Consider the following 26,396-nt stretch of genomic DNA (forward strand, 5'->3'; position numbering starts at 1 on the left):
TTCTTATTCAACTTCCAGTCCAATGTTGGTGATTTGCTCTATATGCTCATTCAGGCACACGGAGTTTAAGTAACTGGTTTGACGTTTCATGCTTGGCACATAGACACATCAAGGTTTGAAGGCGGTGGGACTCCAGAGTTTTAACCACTTTTGAGTATTCCTCTTGGAGATGCAGCCATTTATTCAAGTCTTGCATCTTTCAAGATATTTTGCTTATAATTTGCCATCTTCAGCATTTTGTTCTACCTGCCAAAGAGTTGTATATGTAAACCTCTTCACATTATAAATATTTATGGAGTCATAAGACTTCAGAGTGTGGGCTGAGAGATTTTGTAGCACCACAGATACAGAAGTTTTTAAATACAATTAAAACTTTAAATACAAAAAAACCTATTGATTTTAATTTGTTACCTTTTGTACTGACACTAATTTGTAAACTTTTTCTAAATACATCGTATTTTTTTCAAGACAGCTAGATTAAATGTCTTATGTTGATGTGGGTTTTCTGTTTCCCTCTATCAGTGCCCTTTTATATAAAGAAAGGCTATAGGGTAAGAACATTTTGTAAGATTATTTTTGGAGATATACCAGTACAGGTTTGATCTGTACTCCCTCACCGGGGCTCTTTATTTTCCATGTAGAGGGACAGGTGCCTAAGGTCCTCTGAAAAACAGGCTTTCCTTTTCATAGAGGAGAAACTTCCAGGGTATGCCATGAGCATTTGTTCTTTCCAGTACTATTCCTTCCCCCATCACTTAAGTACGAATGGACTGCTTTGAAGTGGGTATGGTGCAGAACAGGGTTTCCCCACAAGGTATTCTGAGGTGCTCGGAACATGACCCATGTAATCAGTGGAGGAGTTCATGGCTGCAGACTGTCACATCTCACAGTGGGAGTCATGGGGTGGTGTGCTTGGTAAACTCCTGATGTGCAACTGAAGCTGTGCTTCCTTTAAAAATAAATCTTGTTCTCCCATCCCCTACGTGTTTCTCAGGCTCGGGAGCAGGACCTCATGGATTCAGCTTAATCTTAGTGTAGTGGTGTTACCTCCACATTCTTAGTAATCGCCCCATTTCTGATGCTGTTGTTTTATATGTTCCCGCTGAAACTGAGTGGTAGGGAATAGTTCAGCAGGACTTTGACAAATGAAGCCCTGACCCCAATGTGTCAGGACCTCAGTGGACAGTAAAGGGTTCCTTTGTGTTGTCAGGTGGCAAGTGTGTACAACCTTCAAAGTGCCCATAGATTTGTATCTGATCTTTGGGTGACAAATCATGGGTCCATTAGCTCACATGTGATCAGTCATTCATTTCCACGCAGGCAACATGCTAGTAATTTGATAGAAATATCATCAGGGACATCAGAGTTTTTTTCACAAATATAATCTGTATTTGTTACACAAATAGTGAATTGGTTGAAGTGTTTAGGCCAAGTGAGCTGAGCTTTTCCCATTGGAAGGATAGTGAGTTAATTCTTAGGAAGGTATCAGCACATAGTTCTTCTAGGCTCTTCCAGCACTGCTTAGAGAATTGCAGCTCCCCTGCAGTGAATATTCCCCAGGGGGCTTCAAAGTTGAGACTCATAGCAGCAAACATGAAGCACTTCTGTTTGCACTGGAAGTTAAAACCCAGGTTCTTCCTCTCATAATGTCTCAGTGACTTATACTTAATGTATGTTCACTCCACATCTGAAGGAACACAGCACATGCACACACACACACAGAACTGAATTGAGACTTGGGGGTTTGTGCGACCTCTAAGGGCTTGGTCTATGGCTTGTAATGTGTGCTGAAGAGCAAGTATTGTGCTGTCGAGCAGTAGGAACTGCTGGTTAGAAATAACAGGATATCCGGTGAGAAGAGGCTGAGAAGAATACACTCTTGCCAGAAGAGTTAAGAACAAGCTTCTCATGGGAAAATGTGGGAGACTGTTGAAAAGGGATGAGAAGAAAGGAGAATTGTTAAGACACCACTTTCTCAGTTTCTGAACTGAACTTTTGCTCACAGCAGGTGAGCGCAGGCTCCCTCCCACACTGAGATTTCCTCCCCTGCCGGTGTGCAGTCTGTTAAGTAAACAGAGACTTTATACTGAGAAAGGAACATTTCTCTATTTTGGCTATGAGTTGTTATTTTTAAAGCTTCATCCTCCAAACATTTTCCCCTATCCTCCTTAATTTTTTCACTAGAAAGAAAATGTGCTACTTAAAAAATTCAACAGCAGGACAAGAAAATTCAACTTCTAATATGCTCTCCCTGCTTAAAGCCAGCTCACCTTTTGGTATGACTGCTGTTACCATCCCCCCTGTTGAGCAACACAACTTTTAAAGATTCCTCCCCACTTCTACAGAGCTTCCATGCACCCTGATTTCCATAGTCAAAGCAAAATGCACGGTGCCAGTGATTTTTCTGGATACTTGAGGTTGAAAGGACAACCTATTCTTTGATATTTATGGATCTGTCAATCAGTATATCTATAGCTAATAGTTAAATATTGCTGCTACAGTGAACCACACACCATTCTAAGCACTTTATATAAAATGTTATTTACCTTTATCTGAGAATATCATGACAACTGCTTCAATATTGATGTGAGTTAAATTTGGGGAGACTGACATGCCTTGTAAGAGACTTTCTGTATTTTTTTGTGGACTGTGTCCCTCTGTATTGTACTGTCTCTCTTGCCCCTGTTCGGGATCACTTTGGTAACAAGGCCTATGGATTTCTTCTCTATACCTCAAATTCCAACACAAAGACTGGTATAGAATGGGCCCTCAATAAATCTTTGTGAATGAATTAAAGTAAAGCAGAAAGGAAGAAAAAAAATCTTACTATTGGTACTAGGTGGTGTGGCTTGACTTAACAGTTATGAGTCCTAATTCTCTCATTTGGTAAATGGAAAAAATAATACTAACCTTAGAGGACAGTTGCAGGAAGTAAATGAATTTATCAAAGGGCACCTAGCATATTTCAAGTCAGTGTGTAACAGATGGTTTATTCCCTAAACAGTGTTATGAAAACCAACTCGCTGACTGGGAAAAATACTAAGCTGAATCCCCGTCTCACATCTTACACCAAAGTAAATCCCAAATGATGGCTGCACAACTCTGAATATACTAAAATCCATTGAACTGTACACTTTAAATGGTTGAATATGTGATTATATTTCAGTAAAGTTGTTATAAAAATAAATCCCAGAAGATCAAAGATTTAAACATAAAAACATGGAACAATACTAGAAGGAAACTTAGGATAATTTTTTATACATTGCTGGAAAGGAAAATGACCTTTTCAAGCAAGACATACTATTCTAAAGGCATAAATGAAAAGCTTGATAAATTGAGTAGGCAATAATTGTTTTGCAGAAGAAAATACCAGAAAAGAAATCAAAAGAAAAACATGCAAACTATTAGAAAAACATTGAGAGAACATAGAACAAAGGGCGACTCTACTATATGAAGATCTCTTAAGAATCAATGTGAAAATGACTAATAATCCAGTAGAAAAATGTGGGCAAAGACAAGAGCAGGTTCTCAGAGAAAGAGCTTGCACCACTGTACTCTCCTACCAACAGCCTACTGGCACAAGCTCTTTGGAAGTAATATTTGAACTATTTATTACAACTAAAATATGTAAGTCCCCCAATAAAGCAATTCTACTTCCATGAATTTATTCTATAGCCATCTATACATGTGTCCAAAGACATAAACATAAGGATAGTCATTGCATGAAATGTTTGTAGCAGCAAAATACTTGAAATCAAACTAAACTGTAACCAACAAAGAAGTAGCCAATGGAATTATAACATTCTGTTTGGTGAAAAAATCTGCAGCTGTTAAAAGCAGTTGATGAGGAACTCCAAAACATATTAATTAAGAATAAAAAAACAAAACAGTGCTGGGAAAAGTGTTTAATGTTCAAGTTTTAAATTATTATATTTTCACAAATATATGTGTGCATATTCATAGAATATCTTAACTTCTTCCCGTCCCCCTTGAGCACAACATGCCCCAAATTCAGCTTGTGAACAAAAAAGATGAATGAATTCCTTTCACATGTATGATCTCATTTAACTTCGGCAACAACCCTATGTAAATGATAACAATACTTTCTTTGTCAAATATGACATGTTATGGGCCTTCCATTTTGCTTATTTAATAGTTGCAACTACAAATGATAAATCCTTGCTTCCAAGGCTGTGTTATACAAGGAAAAAGTGTAAACTTCTCATAATGACGTAGAACATCCTTTATCACCTGACCTTTTCTTTCTGTCCCAGATTAATCTCCTATCTCCTTACCTCCAGCACACTGCACCATGTTCTTTCATGCTGCCCCTTATTTCCCATGTTTAGTATTCTCTTCCAAGGATGCTTTAATACCTCTGCTTGATGAAATTATACATTTTCTTAAATTGTCAGAACTCAAATGCTACCTACTCTCTTGTACTTCAAAAAACACTTTATGTAAGTCAATCAGACCTGATTATATTATTTCAAGGCCATGAGCATACTGAGAGTAGAGGCCCTGTTTTTATTCCCATAACTACCACAATGTCTAGAATATAGTAGCAGGATCAATAAATATTTATAAGTAAAATCATCTACCTGAATCTTCATTATTTCTGAATACCTGCAGGTTGAAGAACTCTGTACTTAACATGGCAGATTTGGGGGTTGAAAAATGCACCTCTTCTAAGAATTTGAAATGAAAATGTTTTATTAATGGAAAATCTTTTTTTGTCTTGCCTTCTAGAATTCAAGCACTCTGTGAAGAGAATGGGCTGCAGATTTTTTGTTACAGATTTGGCGCCAGTAGCTTTTAATGAATGTGGACTTTATCGTGTCTTCTGGAAGCTTTTCTGCCCTTTAATATTTTTTTCTTTTTTCTTGTTCCATTTTCACAGGAACCAGGGAAAATGTGTAGAGGGCATGGTGGAGATCTTTGACATGTTGCTGGCTACATCATCTCGGTTCCGTATGATGAATCTCCAGGGAGAGGAGTTTGTGTGCCTCAAATCCATTATTTTGCTTAATTCTGGTGAGTCAGTAACATGGGAGAATATAATGCTGGGTTATTGGAAAAAATATCTGTTTGTATTTTAAACCAGTGAAAGGGCATAATCATAAATTGAAAGAAACAAGTTAGGCACATTTAAAATAACCTATTGTCATTTGTAGGCTACTGAGGGTAGTGGGACAGCACTGGTCAAATATGATGAATGAAAAACAAAAATTGGACATTGAATCAAATAGCCTTTTGGTTGAAATGTTTGTATCCTTTCACAGATAACAGGAATGCTTTTATTAAAGTGGTAGATGTATATGGATGTATGTCTGCTGATAGGCTTTTTATCTGTCAGGAAGTAAGTAGAACAAAGGGATCCTGTTAAGAAATTGTGACCAATTCCAAGCTCCAGATCATAAGGAAAGAGGGTTATTTGAGACAGACCATGTTTCTGCTCAAACATTAAATGATTGGCTGAAAAATGTAATTGACTCAGAGATAGAAAAATCTGGTCCTAAAACTGAGGAAGGGGGAATGCAGTAAATTGGTCCAATTGCAAAAGCAGTTTTTGTTTGGTTTGTGCTGCCTTATTCAACTGTCCCCTCCTATTTATTCAATTAAGAAAACTTAACTGAGAGTGGCATCTGGGTTTTTGTTTGTTTGTTTGTTTGTGTTTGTAGTGAGGCTGGCTATTGTGTAAAGAGTCATTCCAGGTCACCCAGATGCAAACTGTGGGTCAGCTGAATCAGCTGCCTGACTCCCCCTAGGTCCCTTGGTGTTTGGATCTGATCACTAGATCTCCAGTCTGAGGGCCACAGAGCTCAACAATCGGGGGCACAGTAGATGCCCTTACCTGGGTCTTTCCCCCCATCCCTGGCCCTACTTCATGCCTCAGACCTCATTCTTACATAGAAATCACAGCTATCTTGAAGCCCTAGGCCTGATTCAGTTGTTTTTCTTACAGCATTAGATAGGATCTCAAATCTCCCAATAGCTGAACTACAATTTGTATTAATCGCACGTGTAGAGAATCAGCACTTCCTTCACTTTTCAGATGTTTTGTGTCTTCTTACGAATGCCAATCCCTCCTCGCCTCCCCTAACAATTTTCCACTTCTCTTTCCTACCAATGCTAGTAACCTGTATCACTTAATGGTTATCATAGTAATCATTCTCACTTATCAACTGATAAATGGAAATCTGTGTTATTACTCTAGGCAAGGACTGAATTACAAGATCAAGTTATATGAAAAATACGTGATCTACACTAAGGAAGTGATTACCACTCCATTCAAGTTTCTGGTTCCACTCACATGCATTGTGCTTTTCATTTTGGTCATTTGTCCTGTACGCTGAAGGGTGCAGACCCCACAATGGCTCTTTATTGGATGAGAGTTCTGGGAGCAGTGCCACTCGGCTGCACAGTGCCAGGTCCTGAACCTGCTCCTCCTTTGGCAGAGGGCTGGCACATGCCAATGGCTTTCATGAGCGCAATCTCTTAACTTCAGGGAAATCAGCCTACCAAGTACTGAGACTTTTTCCCCACTTTTTCCAGGAAATAATACCCCAGACAGGAAGTGAAATTAGCCAGTGATATATATATCCACACAAGTACATACTCTGATCTCGGTAATTCAAAATATCCCTTTCAGATTCATGTAGCCTTTTTCTGTATGATTATTCTGTCCCTGTGATGGGTTGTTTGTGGTTTTATATTTAGCTATATATATTTAAAAAAAGGCAAGACTTTTGCATTCAAAATTTTGGATTCATAGACACAGGTATGTTAAATCCCAGAGGAAAAAACTTTCAGCCCTCACAAGAAAGTCTTTTATTAAAGACTGGCACCGGAATGTCAAAACAGTCTTCCCCACGGCAGGATTTGGACCTCAGCCTGCTTTCTCCTCACATAAGTTAAACTTTCGTGCGCTATCCCAGTACTTTAATCTCTTCCCCAGGATTTTCCATGGGCTTTCATGCATTTGCAGGGTTGGAACACTAATTTGGAAATACAAGCACTGTATACTGACAGAGTTTACAGTTGTCTTTTTCATGAGGTATCAGGACAATAGCATCTTTTCTTCAAGGACGGCTCTGTTGGCTCAGAAGCAGTAACAAAACAGGAGTCTTCTCTCAACCTATAAAAAGTGAAATCACTCTTTACACTCCAAAAGTGAGCAATGTTTTGGGAAAGCAGATCTGTTGCTGAGAACAGCTCTAGTGTCTCATATTGTTCCTGAGAAACAGAATCAAAGAAGACAAGATTCTGAAACACAATGGTATGGTACTGGGTGCCTTTTTCAAAGTGAATAAGCAATTGGACATATGAGGGTTACCAGGATCAATGTTTTTTCCCACAACTGTAAGTATGGATTTTTCTAAAAACCCACCTGATTCACTGCTCTGGTCTGGGGTGATTCTTCACCTCTCATGAGACAAATTACAAAGTGACTCTAATTCCAGGAATCTCTGATAGAAGCTAAGCTAGAAATGATTTAAGAAACCTGAATCCTGAATCCTGAATCTGAATCCTGCTTTTCTGATCCCTAGGAAACAAGACCTCATTTTGTGGAGGAACCTTGGGTGTTATGTTGAGCCTGTGTCACCAAAGCCAGAGCAGGTTGTATTTACACTGGCCTTGACTTTGAGGCAAAGGCACAAGAGGAACTGAAAGGTTGGGGTAGGGACCTGCTAGGAGTGTCTTTCTGGAAGTCTTGAGAGGGTCTTCTAAATGCTAAAATTTCCATGGGAAGTCCTCTTCACAGCTATTTGGGAGTGGAAGATATTTGTCATGATTTCTGCCTCATTTAGAATACTTTATTACTTTGCTTGCTAATGCCTAGAATCATCCATAGGGCAAACACCGTTTGTTTTTCCATTCCCCACCAAAGGACAGAGGTGTTCTTGGCTAATCCGAAGAGCCCTCAGCCAAATCGATGCCAGCTTCAAGGCATTCTGAGAACTAGTGGGACCGAGCGCAAGGATGAGGCAAATGCGAAGAGGAGATGGGCTCCGGCAGGAGGCTGTGAGGGGCAGCAGGGGAGTTGGGGGATCGGGGCTGAGCTACAGAAGGGGACTCCCTACAGAAGGGAGGTTCTGTGCCTGTTTTCAGCGTTCTTCTCCCTAGTCGGACTTCAGTTCTTCTGGATAATTCCAGTCTTTCTGATTCTTCCATGTCCAGCTCAGATCTCATCTTATTCAGGAAATTTTGCTATTACCCAAGCCCGTAATGAGCTTTCCTTCTCTAGACAAGTCTATTCTTTAAAGCCAGCAATCTAGCATTTGTCCGGTGGTTGACTACTTTGTTTATTCAGTAATTATTTATTGAATTTCTACTATGAACTTTGTATGCTAACTATACAAAAATGAATGACACAGTTCTTTGGTTTTGTCTTTTCAGTTTTTTACTTTAACCTGGACTGTTTCTTTATGCACGTATGTTCTACTTTCCCTATAAGCAACTTAAAACATTTCTGTCTTCCTCACAGTCTTTAAACTGATAATTACTTAGAACATTTATACTTTCTAGTTTAGAAATGAGACAGTGACTCAGAGTTCCTTTATTTAGATGAAAAAATATTTTAAAAACATACTGACTATAAAATTGAGGATCGTTAATTCTCAACAGTTGAAGTTTTCTGATGGGAAATCTTGGAAATCGCAAATAGACACATTGGTATGCCCATTGTTACGGTGGAGAAGATCTGATTTTAGGATTCTCTTGAGTTTTTTGTAATGCCAAGCTTCCTCTTATTGTCATTTTTGTGAGATAAATGATACTTTATGATTGGTTATGAAGTGGTTCTTTGTCTTCTCCTCTCTGGTTGACTGGGTTCCATAAGCAGTTGACCCAAGTGTTGGAGCTTTTCCCTGCTGCCACCTTCTGGTTTGGCCTGATGCAAGCCTCAGCCTCCATTAATCCTGAAAACTTGGTGTGGTGTGGACTTGGTCATTAGAGAGGCCTGGCATTCAAGAGAAGCAACTCTGGTACTTAGGGAGTGTTGGTGCCTGTTGTAAGCTGCTTCCCTGAGCTTCATGTGTACAATGGAAATAATGGAGCAATTCTAGCTCCCACAATCATGTCACTATTGGAAGAATGACCACCTAGTGCCTAGCACAAAGATGCACACAAATGTTAGTTGGTTTCATCCATGCTTTCCAAATACAGAAACCCTGGTTTTTGTCTTTATGAAAGAAATTACTATATTCTTCATAGCTGATAATAAATAAATTCCTGCCTGGAAATTCTGAGGAAGTCAGTCCTATAGGTTTGTTATGACTAGCAAGATAGCTTCAAAACATAAGCTAATATCATCATTACTATTATAATCTGGGTTTTTTTTTTTCACAAATGGAGAGCATTAAGCAATCAAATATGCTACTAAGATTTTGGTGTCAAGATCTCTGTGTTCTAATAAAGGATGAACTCCGCTTTGGCTGTATATTTGGAAGGACCTTAGGTGCCCTCCCGCTACCGCGTGTCCAGCACACTGACTATGATCTTTTTAGTGTTTTGACCCTTGAACTGAAGAACCAGAAAACAACAAAACCCCACTAATTTCTTGATCTCAGAGGTCAAATAAATATTGTCTTTTAATAGGTTTTTCTTTCCCCACAAGATACTCAGTGAATAAATAAAAGCCGTAAGAGAACATGTGTGCTTCCTGAAACATTTAAATGGAAATGCCAAAACTGTCCTGTAAAGTTATGAGTCTAACCCACATGTCCCTGCACTTAGTTGCAGGACCTGCTTCTGGGCCTAGCCTTTCCACTCGTGGCCCATGGCTGCCCCTGCGCTGAAAGAAGATGGGAGAGTGAACACCTGCTCCCTGCCCTGCCCTAGTGTCCTGGGCCACTCCTCAGCCTCAGCCTCCTTCAGCACTTTCCCACAAAGGGCTTATGGCTGTTTTTGTACATTGAAAGGGACTGAGGTTGCCTCAGTTCTATTTTCTATGAGTTTTTACTTTATGTCTACTTTTTAGATTTTATTTTCCTTTCAGCATATAAGAAAGACAGCAATTGCCCCTCTGAACTGAGTGATACCCATGGCCTAATAAGCTATTGCTTGTTATCCTAACTACCATTTATTGAGGATGTACTACTTTCCAGGGATTCTGCTAAGTGCTAGATATGTACAGTTGCCCTTAGTTGCCTCCTCTGTAAAATGGGGGATAGTAATAGTTGCCAGTTTGTGTTTCCTTTGAAGTGAGGCATATGAACTGCCCGTGGATCCTGAGGACTGTGCCTTCAAGGTGACCCAGGGGTCAGACCAATAGTGATAACATAGTAGTGATTAGTAAGGAAGTTCCCACCTCATGGTCTGAAGATAATGACAGATAAAGAGAATTAATCTTTTAAAGAAAAGTTGGATTACAAAAAAAAATGCTCAATTAGATCATTGATGAATACAAAATATTAAGGTAATAAACAACAAACAGAAGTTAGCCAAACATGGGTTTTGATCTACCTTATTCAAATATAGTGTAAGGGTTTAGAGCAAGGGACTCTAGTTCCAAGTTCAAATCCCCTTTCTGATACTTCTTAGTTGTATGTCTTTGGACAAGTTGCTTAAACCTTTTGTGCTTCTGTTTCCTGGGCCATGATGTGGAGATCATGAGTGTCTACTTGTTAATACAAGTTAGCTCTTAAAACAACACCTGCTTAGACCAACACTCAATTGGTGTTAGGTACTATTTTGTTGTTTTTCCATACTGTGTGTATATATTCCTATATATGTTTACACATTTTAATTAAGATTATACACATATATTTTCTTTAAAAATAAGATTTTAAATGGCTGCATAATCATTCATGAGCATATAACGTTTTTCAAGATCCCTGTTATTATTAAACATGTGATTTCTTTCTTTGGTATTATAAATAATGCTGGTATTGTATTCTTTTAATAAGTCTTTTGCCCAATTTTCTTACTTTTGATATGTTTCTAGAAGTGGATTTGCTAGATGAAAGTATTTAAACATCTTTAAGTCTTTGAATCATAAAGCCTACTGCTCCGGAAAGCCTTATCAAATTACACTTTTACATAAATATGACCTTATCAGGCAGTGTGGGAGACAGAGATGCATGTGGACTGCTGTCGAGTCAGCAGTTTCCTCCCACCCAGCTACTGCCCTCTGCTGTGGGAGACCCAGCAGACGTTTCTACACCGGTTATATTATAAACATCGCAAGCTCACCCCTTTTGAAGTGAATTATCATCATCTGAGAGAATTTTGGTTGTATTTTGTTATCCATATAAGTGCTTATTATGTGAATTTTAAGTTTGTCTTGCACAAACACTATGCTGGTGAACCACTCTTATTCCAAGCCATCAGGGTGCACAAAGGGTTGGCATTTTATGTCTTACCTTCTGCCTTTGGTCCCTTTGCCACAGATTTTTTTAAAGTGATCTTTACAAAGAGAAAGACAAGAAGTTGAATGGCTGGAAGTGCATTCTCCTTCAAAAACCCACCTAGGGAAGGACAACCTGACTTCTCCAAATATTTCATTTTCTCTGGGTTCTGGGGCTTTGTGTGATTGACACCACCTTTCCTAGTCAGTAATGAGCTGGGAAGAAGCAGCTTCTGTGTAACCCCACTACTGCTCCAGCCATGCCCTCTGGTGATCAAAGATGCCCTGTCTGACCCCCCTGAGGCCCCAAGGATCGAGTGCAGTCTAGTCTCCAGATCCTCACAACTGGAAGCAGACAGCTGGGAGACACTGGGCATTGTGGTCCAGCTCAGAACGGTCATCAGCTCTGAGGATGGCTAGGCGTGACTGTCCAGAGGAGACTGGCAGGAACAGTTTGTTTATTCTTTAAAATTGGGAATGTCAGTGGTGAATTAGACCCAGAACATAAAATTCATTTTCATCTTGACAGGTGAAGCATCTGCCCTTTCTTTTGGTGTAGCAAATGTTACTCTTTGAGTGAGATCACATGACCTTCATAGTCAATGAAAGCTAAACACTCAGCATCTTCCAGCAACACCCTGATGCTGTGCTTTCTCATTATTACAACTCAAAAGTCCTCTGGGGACAATGTGCTGTCAGCCTTTGAAGCTGCTCTTGTGTACTTAGACATGTAGCCAAGGTAATTGATAACATGTCAGAGGTATTTCCAGTGAAGACAATTATTATCTGAAGCTTAGCAAGAAATTTGTTAGCTCCATTTCATGCTGAAATGACAAGCCTTGAAGAGTTTCAGACATGTGAGCAGCCTTAGGAATGATAGCAATATCATGAAAACAGTAACAATATATCCCTACAGCGAGCTCCTTATTCCTTGGAAGATCCATTCACCAGCCATGAAGCCCTCTCATGAGCTCAGGCATTGACAGAGCTCATGAAATAATAGGAATGAAAGGGACTTTGAGTTTGTATTTTTAATAGCATCTCCATCCACCAAATTATGAAAGTCATGTATACCCAAGGCACAGAACTTGGAAAATACAGAAAAGCCACCAAGAAAAATCTCTCAAGGAATCATAATTTCACCACACAGAAGTAATCATTGTTAACACTTTGGTGAAAGTTCTTAATTAAGGAGACTCTCAGAAGATGCCTGTGTGTACCAGCATTCTTTCATTTTTCCACGCCATCTTGCACCCTTTTTGAAAAGCTGGACAGCTTCTAAGCCATTCCAGGAAAAGTATTAGTTTTCTCAAATATCTCTGGAGGCAAGTCCATTGGCAGTCATCGCCAGTTTCTCACAAACTTTGAAGTTAGGAGATTCTCTGTGTAATTTTTGAGCACTGGCCAGGAGGCGGGATTTAGGGGTGTTGGTTCCAGCGCTGCCACTTATTTACCGACAGGGTGACCTCCGGCAAGTCCAGCCTGATGTGCTGCCTGAAACCCACCGACTCCAGCATCCATTAGCCCTGCTTCCTTGACCCCTCTGAGTGTCTGTTTCCCAATGATTAAAATAACTAGAGAGGATCAGCAGGGTTTTTCTTTTTTTTTCTTACATTAAAATTATTTTATTCTTATTTATTAATAGACTTTATTTTAAAGCAGTTTCAGGTTCACAGCAAAACTGAGGGAAAGGTACGGAGAGTTTGCATGGACCTCCCCTTCCCCCTACACTCCTTCCCCTCCATCAACATCCCGCAGCAAAGTCGTACATTTGTTACAATGAATGAACCTACATGTATTAAACACCATTATCACCCAAAGGCTATAGCTTGCATAAGGGGTCACTCTTGCTGTTGTACATTCTACAGGTTTTGGCAAATGTATAATGACATATATTACTATGGTATCATATCATACAGAGTATTTTCACTGCCCTAAAACTCCTCTGTGCTCTGCTGTTACATCCCTCCCTGCTCCCTAACCCCTGAAAACCACTAATTTTTTTTCCATAGTTTTGCCTTTTCTAGAATGTAATATAGTTGGAACCATACAGTGTATAGTCTTTCCTGATTGGCTTCATTCACTTAGTAATATGCATTTAAGATTCCTCCATGTTTTTTGATAGCTCAAGTCTCTTTGACATTAAATACTATTACATTGTTTGGATGTACCACAGTTTATCCATTCACTACTGTCGGAAATATTAGTTGCTTCCAAGTTTTGGCAATTATGAATAATAGTGTTATAAACATCCATGTGCAGATTTTTGTGTGGACACAAATTTTCAGCTCATTTGGGTATAACCAAGGAGCATCATTTCTATATCATATGGTAAGAGTATATTTAGTTTTGTAAAAGTCTGCCAAACTGTCTTCTGAAGTGACTATGCCATTTTTCATGAATGAGAGTTCCTGTTTCTCTGTATCCTCACCAGTAATTGCTGTTGTTAGTGTTCAGATTTTTGCTGTTCCACGTAGGTGTGTAGTGGTACCTCATTATTCTAATTTTTGCAATTCCTTAAAGGGGTATGGTGTGGAATACCTTTTCATATGCTTATTATTTGCCATCTCTATATCTGCTTTGGTGTGTTGTGTATTCAGGTCTTTTGCTCATTTTTTAATTGGTTGTTCATTTTCATTTTTTTTGACTTTTAATACTTCTTTCTATATTTTGCATAACAGTCCTTTAGCAGATATCTCTTTTGCAAATATTTTCTCCCAGTCTGTGGCTTATCTTTTCATTTTCCTGAGATCATTCACTTTTAAACCTTCTGCTGAAGACTTGTGTTCCAGGAGCTGCTGGGTCACCAGAGGATGGGGACATGGGACAGGGTGATAGTGGGGATACTGCATAAGCAGTCCTCAGGCCCCTCATTTCTCCTCTTTAATCAGAGAAATTAGACTTCACTCAGTTTATACATGAGGGTTTCACATGAGCTTACTTTTTTTTGAAGGGATTTTGATTTGCAAAATGGTTTGAACAACACTGAACTAGGTGAACTTAAGACTTATTTTAAATGCCTAAGTCTGGAATTCAGTATCTCTTTTTTGCAATGTAACATAGCCTTTCTTTCCTTAAGGAAAAATGAGATAAACCTGCCATGGTCATGTGACACTTTTTAAAATACAATTTTCATCCACTACACTGCTCACTTGAAATGATGGAACTGATATAATGAAAGAATAGGTGCTGTCTACATGCCCACTTATCTCCCTGAAATAGTAATTTTGACACCAATTATCTTTTCCAAAATAATCAGAGAGAACTATCACCCATTTCAATTCTATATCTAGAAAAAAGGGTAAACACATATCTGAAACTTAGTAGTTCTGGAAATAAACATGCAAATCAGAATCAAGGAGGAACTGTCTTCATTTGCCAGTGACTAGTGCTAAACAGCACAGAGTATTTAAGCAGAGCTGATCATTCGGGATGGTGTGAACATGTACATTTTGGCCAATTATATTTTCTTAGCTTGTATGTCATTTTTTCTAGAATTGAGGCAAAGTCAGATGAACATTTCATGATGTTTTATAAACATTTGTATTCACACTGTTGATTTTGGCAGAGGATGAAGGGATGTCTTTTGCAGTATTTTATTCATATATGGCCTATTTCACAGAGGATTTGAAATAGCTTACTAAATTTTATGCAATGCAAAAAAATAAACCAATAATTGACAAAATCTGTGAGGAGGGAAAGTGATGTGAATAAAATAACAAATCCAGGAGTCAGATTAGCACAGAGAAATACATCTGTACAGTTCCTAAGAGTGGGCCACAAATTTGGCTCCAAATTTCCTTTGCTTGGCTGAAGTATGGAGAACACATTCCATTATCAGGTTCACAGAATTTTGATTAAAATAAAATAAGCCTGTTGTTGAACATAAAACCTCTCCTTCAGACAAATCTCTAGAGTCTATTTTCACAACCAAGACTCAGTAAGAATTGTGCAACTGAGAATTCAGTTCTCTGGTGAGAAACTAGAGCTCGGTTATTTTGGGTTTCCAGATAGGGGACGATCCATATGTTTTGATTTTAGCTGGTCAGTGGTTAGGGCTAAGGGCCTACTGTGAAAATCGTTAACTGCTCATGGTATCAGATAGGGTGCAGTCAACCCCTTGCCACTGCATTGAGGGTGAAGGTCAAGCACTGGGCTAACACATTGGTAGGCAGTAGGATTTATAATGCAGAGAAGGAGGTATTCAAATGCTCTTTCATCTCATGATGTACCAGTTCAGGAGCCTAATCTCCAATCTTCCTGCTCTGCATCATTTTCCTCACTGTCTGGCACAGATGTTCAGGTATATTCTGCTCACTACTTAATAGCCAAAAAAATAACCAAAAAAGGTTTGGATTCTCTTGGTAATAAATTTGGATAGGGAATACTGGGAATAGTCTCTCTACAATGTCTGGGGCCTCAGATGGGGGCAATCACCAGCTAGGCGTAATTTGATAGTGGTGGGCTGCAGTCATCCTGAGACATCTTTAGTCACATGCTGGCAGTCAGTGTGGACTGCTGGCTGGGACATCAGCTGGAGCTGTCAACCAGCATGCTTGTCTGTGGTTTCTCCATGTAGTCTGGGCTTCAGCATAGCCTGGTGCCAAGTACCTATGAGAAGGTTGGTGAAGGCTCCAGAAGTAAATGTTCCAGAGGACAAGGCAAAAGCTGCACAGCCTTGTATGATGGTCCCTCCATTGAAGAGCTGCATCACTTTCAGCCTATTCCAGACCATTTTTTGATTTACAAGCAGGTCATGTGTCCACCAGACTCAAGGCAGGGCCATAGATGACACATCTTTATGGGAGTTGTGCCAACATCTCTCCTAATGTCATATTGTATGTAAACTACATTTCAATTAAAAAAAGTGAGACACATGATGCCACATATTTTTTTAAGTACACAATTACGATTTCCTTTCAATTGTATCAATTCATTAGTTTCACCATCTGAAATCATCAAGAGATTATCTGTTGAATCAGCTTGAACATATTGACATACCAAGTATTTACCTTCTGTGATATGTAGTAGATTTTACTAAAAAATTATTCTGAACTGATCAATGCCACTTAATCATTAGCATATGATTTCATAGTCATGTGTACCAAGTGGGGACTCATGGGTATATAGTGATGCCAAGCAAAAAGTTCTACCGTGTTCCCAGGTTGGGTTCTGGTAAGAACATTTATCTCCACTGTGATTCCTCTCACTTTGAAACCCCTTAGAAGAGGACTTGAAAGTGTGGAATCTTATAAATACTAGTATAACAGTTAACATTGTTCATGGATTGGGTTATGAACAGGTTCTTCACCTTTCAGGTAAATAATCAGACATCAGTAGAAGGATGAAAGTATCCTACCTTTGGACAAATATTGCTTAAAGCAATGTTATTTTTGTTCAAGTCCTGAAATGAGAAGTCAGTTCCTTCATGGCATAGAGAAATCTCTTTGAAAGCCTTACTAATGTTGGGAGCTGCATCTTTGAATCATAATTAATTAAACACTCTGATGTCATGGGCTTGCCCCTCGGCTCTTTAACTTATGATTCAGTATGAAGGATGTTAGTACATAGAATGAATGGTTAGCATGATGGGATGATGTGATACGTCTAGAATCTATATTGTGGTTTCTATAATAAAGTGGGGCAATATTGGCATTTGGGAAGTCACATAGCTTCTAAGTAAACTATGCAAACCAAGGCCTCAGAAACGTGGAAAACGGCAACAAAAGGAGGTATGCAAAACATCCCTGTGGCTTTATCTTTTATTATATAAATTTATCCACTTATTCAGTCAATAAGCCAGAAAATACTTCTCATCTTCTATGCCAAATAGGCGGTAAAATACACGACAGCTCAAACCATAGAGGTTTATTTCTTATTTACTTAACAGTACTGGGCACATGAACAGATTAGTGTCAGCACCCTGTTCCATGTAGACCTTCAGGGACTCAGGCAGATGAGGGCTCGGCAGTCCTAACTGGGTGGCTTCCAAGGTCTTCCTAAGAGTTCCCTCCATTCTAACCAGCCAACCAGGAAGGGAATAAAAAAACATGAACGTCCACACATGGCAAGGAAATGTTATTTTTGTTCAAGTCCTGAAATGGAGAAGAGGTCTTCAATGTCATTTTACATCATGATAAGGCATTTTCCACAGAATAAGGATACATTCCATGTTTTCAAGATTTTATATTTTAGTGGCCACAATATGAAGTGTAATTCCTAATCCTAAATATGCATCAGACTCATCAATGGGGAAGCTTTTTAAAAACACAGCAGAGCTTCACCCTCAGCCTCCAGTCGGTTTGGGTGGAACTCGGGCAGCTGCATCTTGGAAAACTCCACAGGAGACTCTCAGAGACAAGCACATTTTTTGAGAATCACAAACCTTGGAGAATTATCTCTTAGAATTGCCAGTAAACAATACCAGTGTAAAAAAGCATACATATCCCTTATAATGGATATAAGAAGGTGATCAGGAGCTCTTCTGTATAAGTACAGGCATAGGAAAGAGGTAGAGATGAATACGCAAATAAAAAAACCAAAAACTAATCAAAACCTTTTTATATGTAGAAGAGAGAAATAAATTAGATTATTTAGTAATAACATGCCAACAAAAACAAAAGACTGTGTAAGCCAAAAAAAAAAAAGAGAGAAAGATAATTTTGCAAATGAGCTGGGCTTTATTATGTATATTATCAATGTTATTCCCCTTTGTTATGATATAGGACAAAGAAGTACCAAAGTGTGTAGGAACATATATCCTATCTTCTTTCTTGAGATAAAATTGGTATATAACATTATGTTAGTTTCAGTTTCAGGTGCACAAAATAATAACTCGATTTTTGCATATACTGCAAAGTGATCACCACAATTAGTGTAGTTACCGTCTATCACCACACAATTAATCTCTTTCACTCATTCCACCCACTCCCCAATTTCTTTTCCCTCTGATAATTACCAATCTGTTCTCTGTATTTATGAACCTTGTTTTTTGTTTTAGATTCCATGTATAAGTAAAATCATAGAGTATTTGTCTTTCTCTGACTTATTTCACTTAGCATAATACCTTCAAGGTCCACCCATGTTGTCACAAATGGCAAGATTTCCTTCTTTTCTTTTTATGGGGGAGTGGTATTGCAGTGTGTGTGTGTGTGTGTGTGTGTGTGTGTGTTTGTGTGTGTGTATACTATGTCTTCTTTATCTGTTCATCCATCAGTGGGTACTCTGGTAATTTTCATATCTTGGCTATTGCAAATAATGTTGCAGTGAACATAGAAGGTGTGTATATTTTTTATAATTAATGTTTTCATTTTTTTCAGATTAATACTTGAAAATGGAGTAGCTGGATCATATGATAGTTCAATTTTTACCTATTTTAGGAACCCCCATACTGTTTTCAATAGTGGCTGCACCTATATACTTTCTTTCCAACAATGTCCAAGGGTTCTTTTTTCTACACATCCTTTCCAACACCTGTTTCTTGTCTTTTTGACAATAGCCAGTCTAGCAAGTATGAGATGATATCTCATTGTGGTTTTGATTTGCATTTATCTGATAAATTAATGATGTTGAACATCTTTTCATGTGCTTGTTGGCCATCTGAATGTCTTCTTTGGAAAAATGTCTGTTTTGATCCTCTGCCCATTTTTTAAATTGGATTGTTTGTTTGCTATTGAGCTATTTGAGTTCTGTATATTCTGGATGTTAACCTCTTATCAGGCACATGATTTGCGAATATTTTCTCCTATTCAATAGGTTTCTTTTTCATTTTGTTGATGGTTTCCTTTGCTGTGAGGAGGCTTTTTAGTTTGATGTTGTCCCACTTGTTGATTTTTGTTTTTGTTGCCTTTGCTTTTGGAGTTAGATCCAATTAAACATTGCCAAATCTGATATCAAGGAACTTACTGCCCATGCTTTCTTCTAGGAATTTTATGATTTCAGGTCTTGCCTTTAAATCGTTAGTCCATTTTGAGTTAATTTTTGTGTATAGTGTAAGAAAGTGATATACTTTCATTCTTTTGCATGTGGCTGTCCAGTTTTTTAACTCCTTTATTGAAGAGACTGTCCTTTGCCCATTGTATATTCTTGGCAATTTGGAAATTAATAAATCATATATGCATGGGTTTATTTCTGGGCTATCTATTTTGTCATCTATGTGTCTGTTTTTAATGCCAATATCATACTGTTTCAATTACTATTGCATTGTAGTGTAGTTTGATATCAGGGCTTATGATATGACACCTCCAGCTTTTTTTCTTTTTCAAGATTGCTTTGACTATTTGGAATCTTTTGTGGTTCCATATAAATTTTAGAATTATTTGTTCTAGTTCTATGAAAAATGCCATTGGAATTTTGATAGGGATTTCACTGAATCTGTAGGTTGCTTTGGATAGTATGTATTCTGACAATATTGATTCTTACCTTCCATAAGCATGGAACATCTTTCCAGGTATTGGTGGTGTTTTCAATTTCTATCATCAATGTCTTACGGTTTTCAATATAAAGGTCCTTTCATCTCCTTGGTTAAATTTATTCCTAAGTATTTTATTCTTTTTGATGCAATTTTAAATATAATTATTTTCTTAATTTCTCCTTCTGAGAGTTTGGTAGTTTATAGAAACACAACAGATTTCTGTATATTGATTTTATATCATGTGACTTTACTGAATTCACTTATTCTAACAGTTTTTTGGAGGACTCTTTGTTACATAGAGTATCATGTCATTTACAAATAATAACAGTTTCACTTCTTCCTTTCCAATTTGGAAGACTTTTATTTCCTTTCCTTGCCTGACTGTTGTGGCTAGGATCTCCAATGCTATGTTGAATAAAAGTGGCAAAAGTAGGCACCCTTATTTTGTTCTTTATCTTAGAGAAAAAGTTTCAGCTTTTCAACATTGAATATCATGTTAACTGTGTGTTTATCATATATGCCCTTTATTATATTGAGGTACGTTCCCTCTGTAGCCACTTTGTTGAGGGTTTTATCATAAATTTTGTCAAATGCTTTTTCATAATCTATTGAGATGATTATATGATTTTTATCCTTCCTTTTATTACTGTAGGATACCACATTGATTAAGGATGTTAAGCCGTCTTTGCATTCCTGGGATCAATCCCAGTTATATATTTAATGTATTGTTAAATTTGGTTTGCTAATATTTTGTCAAGGATTTGCAGCTATCTTCATCAGGGATATTGTCCTTATTTTTTATTTTTATTTTTTTTTTGTGTGTGTGTGTGGTGTCTTTGATTTTGATATCAGGGTAATGCTAGCCTTATACAATGAACTTGGAAGTGTTCCCTCGTCTTCAGTTTTTTGGAAAAGTTTGAGGGAGATCAGTATTTAACCTTTGAATATTTAGTAGAATTTACCAGTGAATCTGTCAGGTACTGGACTTTGGTTTGTTTGGAATTTCTCAATTACTGATTCAATCTCTTGACTAGTAACCATAGTAATCAGTCTTTTCAGATTTTCTATTTATTCATGATTCAGTCTTGGAAGATTTTATGTTGCTTGGAATTTATCCATTTCTTCTCAGTTGTCCAATTTGTTGGCATATAATTGTTCATGGTATCTCTTATGATCCTGTTTCATTTTTCTACTCTGACTTTTATTTTCCTTCCTTTTACTAACTTTGGGCTTCATTTGTTTTTCTTTTTCTAGTTCTTTTAAGTATAAAGTTAAATTGTTTGTTTGAAATTTTTCTTGTTTTCTTAAGGTAGGCCTTTATCACCCAAAACATCTCTCTTAGAACTGCTTTTGCTTCATACAGTAGTTTTTGGGATGCTTTATTTCCATTTTCATTTATCTTAAGGTATTTCTTAAATTTCTCCTTTGATTTCTTCATTGACAATTGGTAGTTTATTAGCATACTGTTTAATCTCCATGTATTTGTGATTTTTCCAGTTTTCTTTTTGTAAGTGATTTGTAGTTTCATACCATTGGGTTGGAAAAGATGTTTGGTATGATTTCAGTCTTCTTAAGTTTACTGAGACTTGTTTTGAGGCCTAACATGTGATCTGTCTGGAGAATGTTCCATGTGCACTGGAGAAGAATCTGTATTCTGCTGCTTTTGGATGGAATGTTCTGTATAATCTATTAAGTCCATGTGGTCTAATGTGTCATTTAAGGCTAATATTTTCTTACTGATTTCTATCCTGGGTGATTTATCCAATGGTGTAAGTGGGGTTTTAAAGTTTCCTAATGTTATTGTGTTGCTGTCAATTTCTTCCTACGGTCTGTTAATATTTGCTTTATACATTTAGGTGCTCCTGTGTTGGGTACATCTGCATTGGTGTTTATAAATATTATATCCTATATGTAATGACCTTCTTTGTCTTTTATTACAGTCTTTGTTTTAAAGTCTATCTTGTCTCATATAAGTATAGCTACACCAGCTTTGTTTTTGTTTTTATTTGCATGGAGTATCTTTTCCTATCCTTTCACTTTCAGTCTGTGTGTCTCTTTTAGGAACATGTTTTATAGATCTGAAGTGAGTCTCCTTTAGGAACATATATCTTATATCTTAATATTCAAAGCAAATATTCATTCTCTAGAACTTAAAAAGGCCTTGAGACTGTATCTTTGGATTAACAATGGAGAAGAGATGATTGATTGGGAAAATAAATAGTAATACATGTAAGAGGCAATCAAGAGTGTATGAGAAATCTCTGGAGACTATATCAGCATAAGACAGAAAGGCAAGCACCCGCAAATAATTTTAATATGTACTTTTTGAAAAATGGATTTCTTATCATGCTATAAAATTACTTAAAAACATGAAGGAGGCAGTAACACAATATTTCATTGATGTCTACTATTTTATAACAGTTGATTCTAATTTTTTTAGAAGCATCTTTACGCTCTTCCATATATTTGCAACCAAGTGTGCTGCTTTTGTACTGAAATAATTTCAACTATATATATAGTTGGAAAGCTTATGTGATATATTCAATCAGCAGGCTGTATATAATGAATGTGTTATTTAATAATATTGAGAAAACGTATATCCATTTAACCTTCCCTCTCTGTAGCCAACTTGTCTAGTGGACCTTTTGTGTACAGCCTGGTAAAAGCTTTGCAAAACTTTCCACTACAAATTTTTGTTGGTAGTATGATTATTTCCATAGGACATTCAAGAAAGATTCCTTAATTGCTTGGGACTGTCCCACACATTGTCAACATCCAGGACAGCCCCTCCCACTAAGTGGGTCCTAGCAACCACGAGCTGTCCAAAAACCCCAAAAGGGAAGTAGGGCAGTTATGGGCAAAGCACAAAACAAATGTAGTGCTTCTCAAACTGTCAGCCTCCAAGGCACTTCTGTGCAAACACACTATTTGGTTGTGGAAGCAGTTCTCAGAAGAAAACCTGAAGGGCTGATCTGCTGATCAATCACTGGGTGAACAGGACACTCATCCTAGCAGAGTGGCAGCTTTCTGATCACTTACAACTGTGGACTTGAGGAGTTTTCTTTATTACCTTTATTCTTTGAGTCATTTCCTTTTTTCCTGACCAAGCTGCCATTGGCTGAAGGATTCTCCCAGGGTCCGCTGTCAGTCTTTCTTTGGAAAAGAAAAAGTGTGGCTTTGCATGAAGAATTTGTCCTCAAACATGTAGTAAGCCATGGGCCTCAGCATTTCTCACTTCTCTAGGAACAGTCAGATGTGCCCCCAGCAGAAACCCTTGGCAGGGTGTGCCCGGGATCCCTGCTTGGACCAGTGCTTTCTTCTGGGCACAGCCACACGCATATGTGCCCTGCAGTGTCCATGCCTGCATTCCCCCAGATTCCAGAAAACTCCATTTTCTGGAAAAATGATGAGGGGTGATAAGGCCAGTCCTGTAGAGTGGAGAGCAAAAAAGGGAGAAGGAAGAGAGAGTGTGTCCAGAAGGAGGAGAGAGAGAGAAGAATCAAGAGTCAATGGGAGTGAGAGAGTGAGGAAGCCTGAGCTCTCTTACATGGGGATGTCCATGTGGTTTAGCTCTCCATTCTTTTCTACTACCAGATTTCTCCCAATGTTGGCTGCAAGATTCAGAATACATAGAAGCTCAGATTTTCCAACAACACTTCAAGACTGGATAATGACGTACTGATTGTTTTTTTTCCATCTTTGGGATTTGGAGCAGCCTCGAGAGTCGCAAAAGTCTGCCTTGTTGCAAGAATATTTCCGAAGGCCCTCACTGTCTGATCACTGGCTCCGTGCTGCTATGAACAGTGGTGTGACCATCTGAGGTGGCAGAGATAACCTGGGATATGGAAATTACCAGCAGCCCTGTTTTGCTCTTGCCAAAGAACCTGAAGCATTCTGGGAATTTGGATTTCTTTTGTTTCTCTCCAACAGCCCCCATATGGGCATTAGGCAGCAAACATGGATCATGTTTTGCCAAAAAGGCACGAAAGGACGATGGCTGCTGTTCCCAATTATTGGCATTTCAACAAGACTATATTTTTATTTCTAGTATATCTGTACAGCTAAGAAGCATCTGTTGACAAGGATGAGATAGATGATAAGCTGTACCGGTGCCAAAACAGGATGAGAAAAACAGGCTTGTTCTGAGAATGTCCTGCATCTTGATAGTTGATGTTAACAAAATTATTTCTCCATGGGCAATATCTGTTCTTAAACCATTAACGCTTAAAAGAAGTAAGGCTTGGCATCCCTACTGCATCCCATAGTGCACACACACACATGGCAGGCTCTGAGTGAAAGCATACGGAAAGAAGCAATCTGTGCATGCATGTGCAGCAAGAGGGAGGAAACGTCACACGCTGGAGTCCAAGTGCCAAGGCTCTTCCCTCCAGTGGAGGGCACAGTGCACCTCTGGCCCCAGGATGCCTGGGATTCTGGTGCAGGGTGCTCTCCCCCGGTGCACACAAATAGGAAGAGCAAGTGCATCACCTTCCTAGGCAGGGCCCTGGAAGCTGCTCCTCAATTCTGTGGTTTCCTTGAACGAGAATGGGATTATTGGTAAATGAGGCTGGCATCTCGGGTGGGAACGAAAAAGGAAATCAGTAGAAAACACATCATCCAAGTTGGATTCACTCAACTGTGTGGCCTGGGTAGGTTCCCAGAGTATCCAGCCAGATGCAAGGCGTCTGGGAGACACGATGCTAGAATGTGTTTGATGGCATCGAGGGTGGTGAGAGAAAGGACCAGGAGGACTCCATGGAGGCTGTCTCTGACCCCAACCCACCAGTGCGTAACTTCCGTGACATCATTACCTCCCGCATGACCCCAGGCCATTGGGCATTTGCCCATTTTTCTAATGGATACATTCTTTCTGTGTCAGTAGCCCACACGGAACATAAATGAAGTAATCGAGCAATTTCTCTCTTATCCCACTGCCTGTCTGCTGTTCATTCATTCTGTGCTCCCCTTGTTTTGGATCAATATGCCTCTGGGTACCAAAAGCTACAATATTCTCTTCAGTTGCAGTTAACCCAAGATCCTGATCGTCCTTGTTTTTTTGTGGCTGTATTTGTTTTAAGGCCTAGTCAGTTTCCATTCTGGGCAGTTACAAACTCTGTTTGCTATGAGTTCCTCTGTGTAGGTTATTTCCCCATTCCATTCCCAGCCTATGTGCTGCTGTGTGAGCAATAATTCCTCACCACATTACCGGTACAAAGTCAAGGACCGATAAGCTTGGGAGCCTTACCTGGAAGGTACAAGTGAGGACAAGGAAGAGCAGAGGAAAAGAAATATGTTTATGAGAGGGCAAGAGGGCTGGACAGAGGGAAGATGCTAAATATGCATCATCTGGAGAAAACTACTGCATTCCCTGCTCCCTGAAAGATGGTATGGTTAGGCAGAATAGAGCTTATTTCTGGAATGTTTACTTGATGGAAAATCCATCTTGTGTTCCCCAAACAAGACCGATCCATCCTGCCCTCTTGTTGCTCCTAATCCTTCCCCCCTATCTATCACTGTCCTTCCTCTGGTCCTTGGGCTGAGCTCATGACTTAGAGGAACAGTCAGGATTTGTTCAGTTGCAAGTGACAGAAACCCAACTCACACTATCTTAAGCAAAAAGAGAATTTATAGATTTCTGTGTTAGAAAAGATACTATGGAAGTTCTAAGGTCAAATGAAAAAGTGTAAGAGCCAGTGAGACTGGCACCAGGATCTCTCTTTGTTCCTTCTCTCTCTTTGCACCCCTGCCACATGACCATCACCTCTGATTGTGGTTGCTTGGCTCCGTTCTGCAGGTGGGAGCTTTGTGTGCTAGAAAGATACAACTGCTAGGAAGTCCCATGTTCTTATCCTCCCTACTCAGCAACCCTAGAAGGAAGAATTTCTGTCTTACAACTTGCATATACAATCCCAGAAAAAGCTCTGACTCTGATTGTCTAGCTTGGGGCTAATAATCTCCAAGAGAACAGAGGGGCCTTATTGTCTGACTTTGGTCCTGAGTCTACCTGTAACCCACAGACTAGGGTTTATTACCAGAAGAAAGGCAAGGGGAGAAGGAAAACACAGGCCAGGCAGTGAAAAACAACCATTGTCAGGGTCCTTTGTACCCGCCAGCATAACCTTTCACAAACCTTCAGCTGTGGGTGAAAAGTACTAAGGCCCTAAATCTTACCTGAAACCTAAGAACAAATGAAATCCTACCTGGAAAAATTACCTGTCCGTCACTTAGCCAATTACTTACTTTCTCTGAGCATCTCACCAAGAACCTCTCATGTCTCCTGAGAGTCTTTATCATCACGACCAGATGCAGGGCCAGCATGCTGGATTTTGTTCATTCTCAGCTCTGCTCTGTTCTGTTGAGCTATCTTAGCTGGTCATCAGTTTCTTCATGTGGAAGGGACAGTAATGCTTCTCTCACCGGCTTGTCGTCGGCATTAACAGGATAGTTCATGTAGGGGTCAGACTGGTCCAAAAAGGGGCGGCTGGCGTAAGCATTATGGCTGCAAGGCTAACAGGGCCTTTCCTGGGAATCTTGATGACAAATCTGAAAAATGGGCTCACACACAGGAGGCCACATGGGCTCCTCGGTGCTCTCAGACTTGTGTATTAAGGATTTTGCATACTTGCTTGGACT

At 38.9% G+C, this 26,396-nt stretch overlaps 1 protein-coding gene across 4 annotated transcripts in view; it reads left to right on the plus strand.

The window, feature by feature from the left end:
- ESR1 (estrogen receptor 1) overlaps window positions 1-26,396 on the plus strand; it is a 302,834-nt gene that overhangs the window by 267,883 nt on the left and 8,555 nt on the right. For all 4 annotated transcript variants that reach the window (XM_073219766.1, XM_073219765.1, XM_073219767.1 and 1 more), the window contains exon 7: window positions 4,901-5,034. In XM_073219766.1, coding sequence (XP_073075867.1) covers window positions 4,901-5,034 — 134 coding nt within the window. The remainder of the gene's footprint in view (window positions 1-4,900; window positions 5,035-26,396) is intronic.

The sequence above is a fragment of the Manis javanica genome, chromosome 13 (genome assembly GCF_040802235.1).
Source record: "Manis javanica isolate MJ-LG chromosome 13, MJ_LKY, whole genome shotgun sequence".
In the NCBI taxonomy this organism is placed as follows: Eukaryota; Metazoa; Chordata; class Mammalia; order Pholidota; family Manidae; genus Manis; species Manis javanica.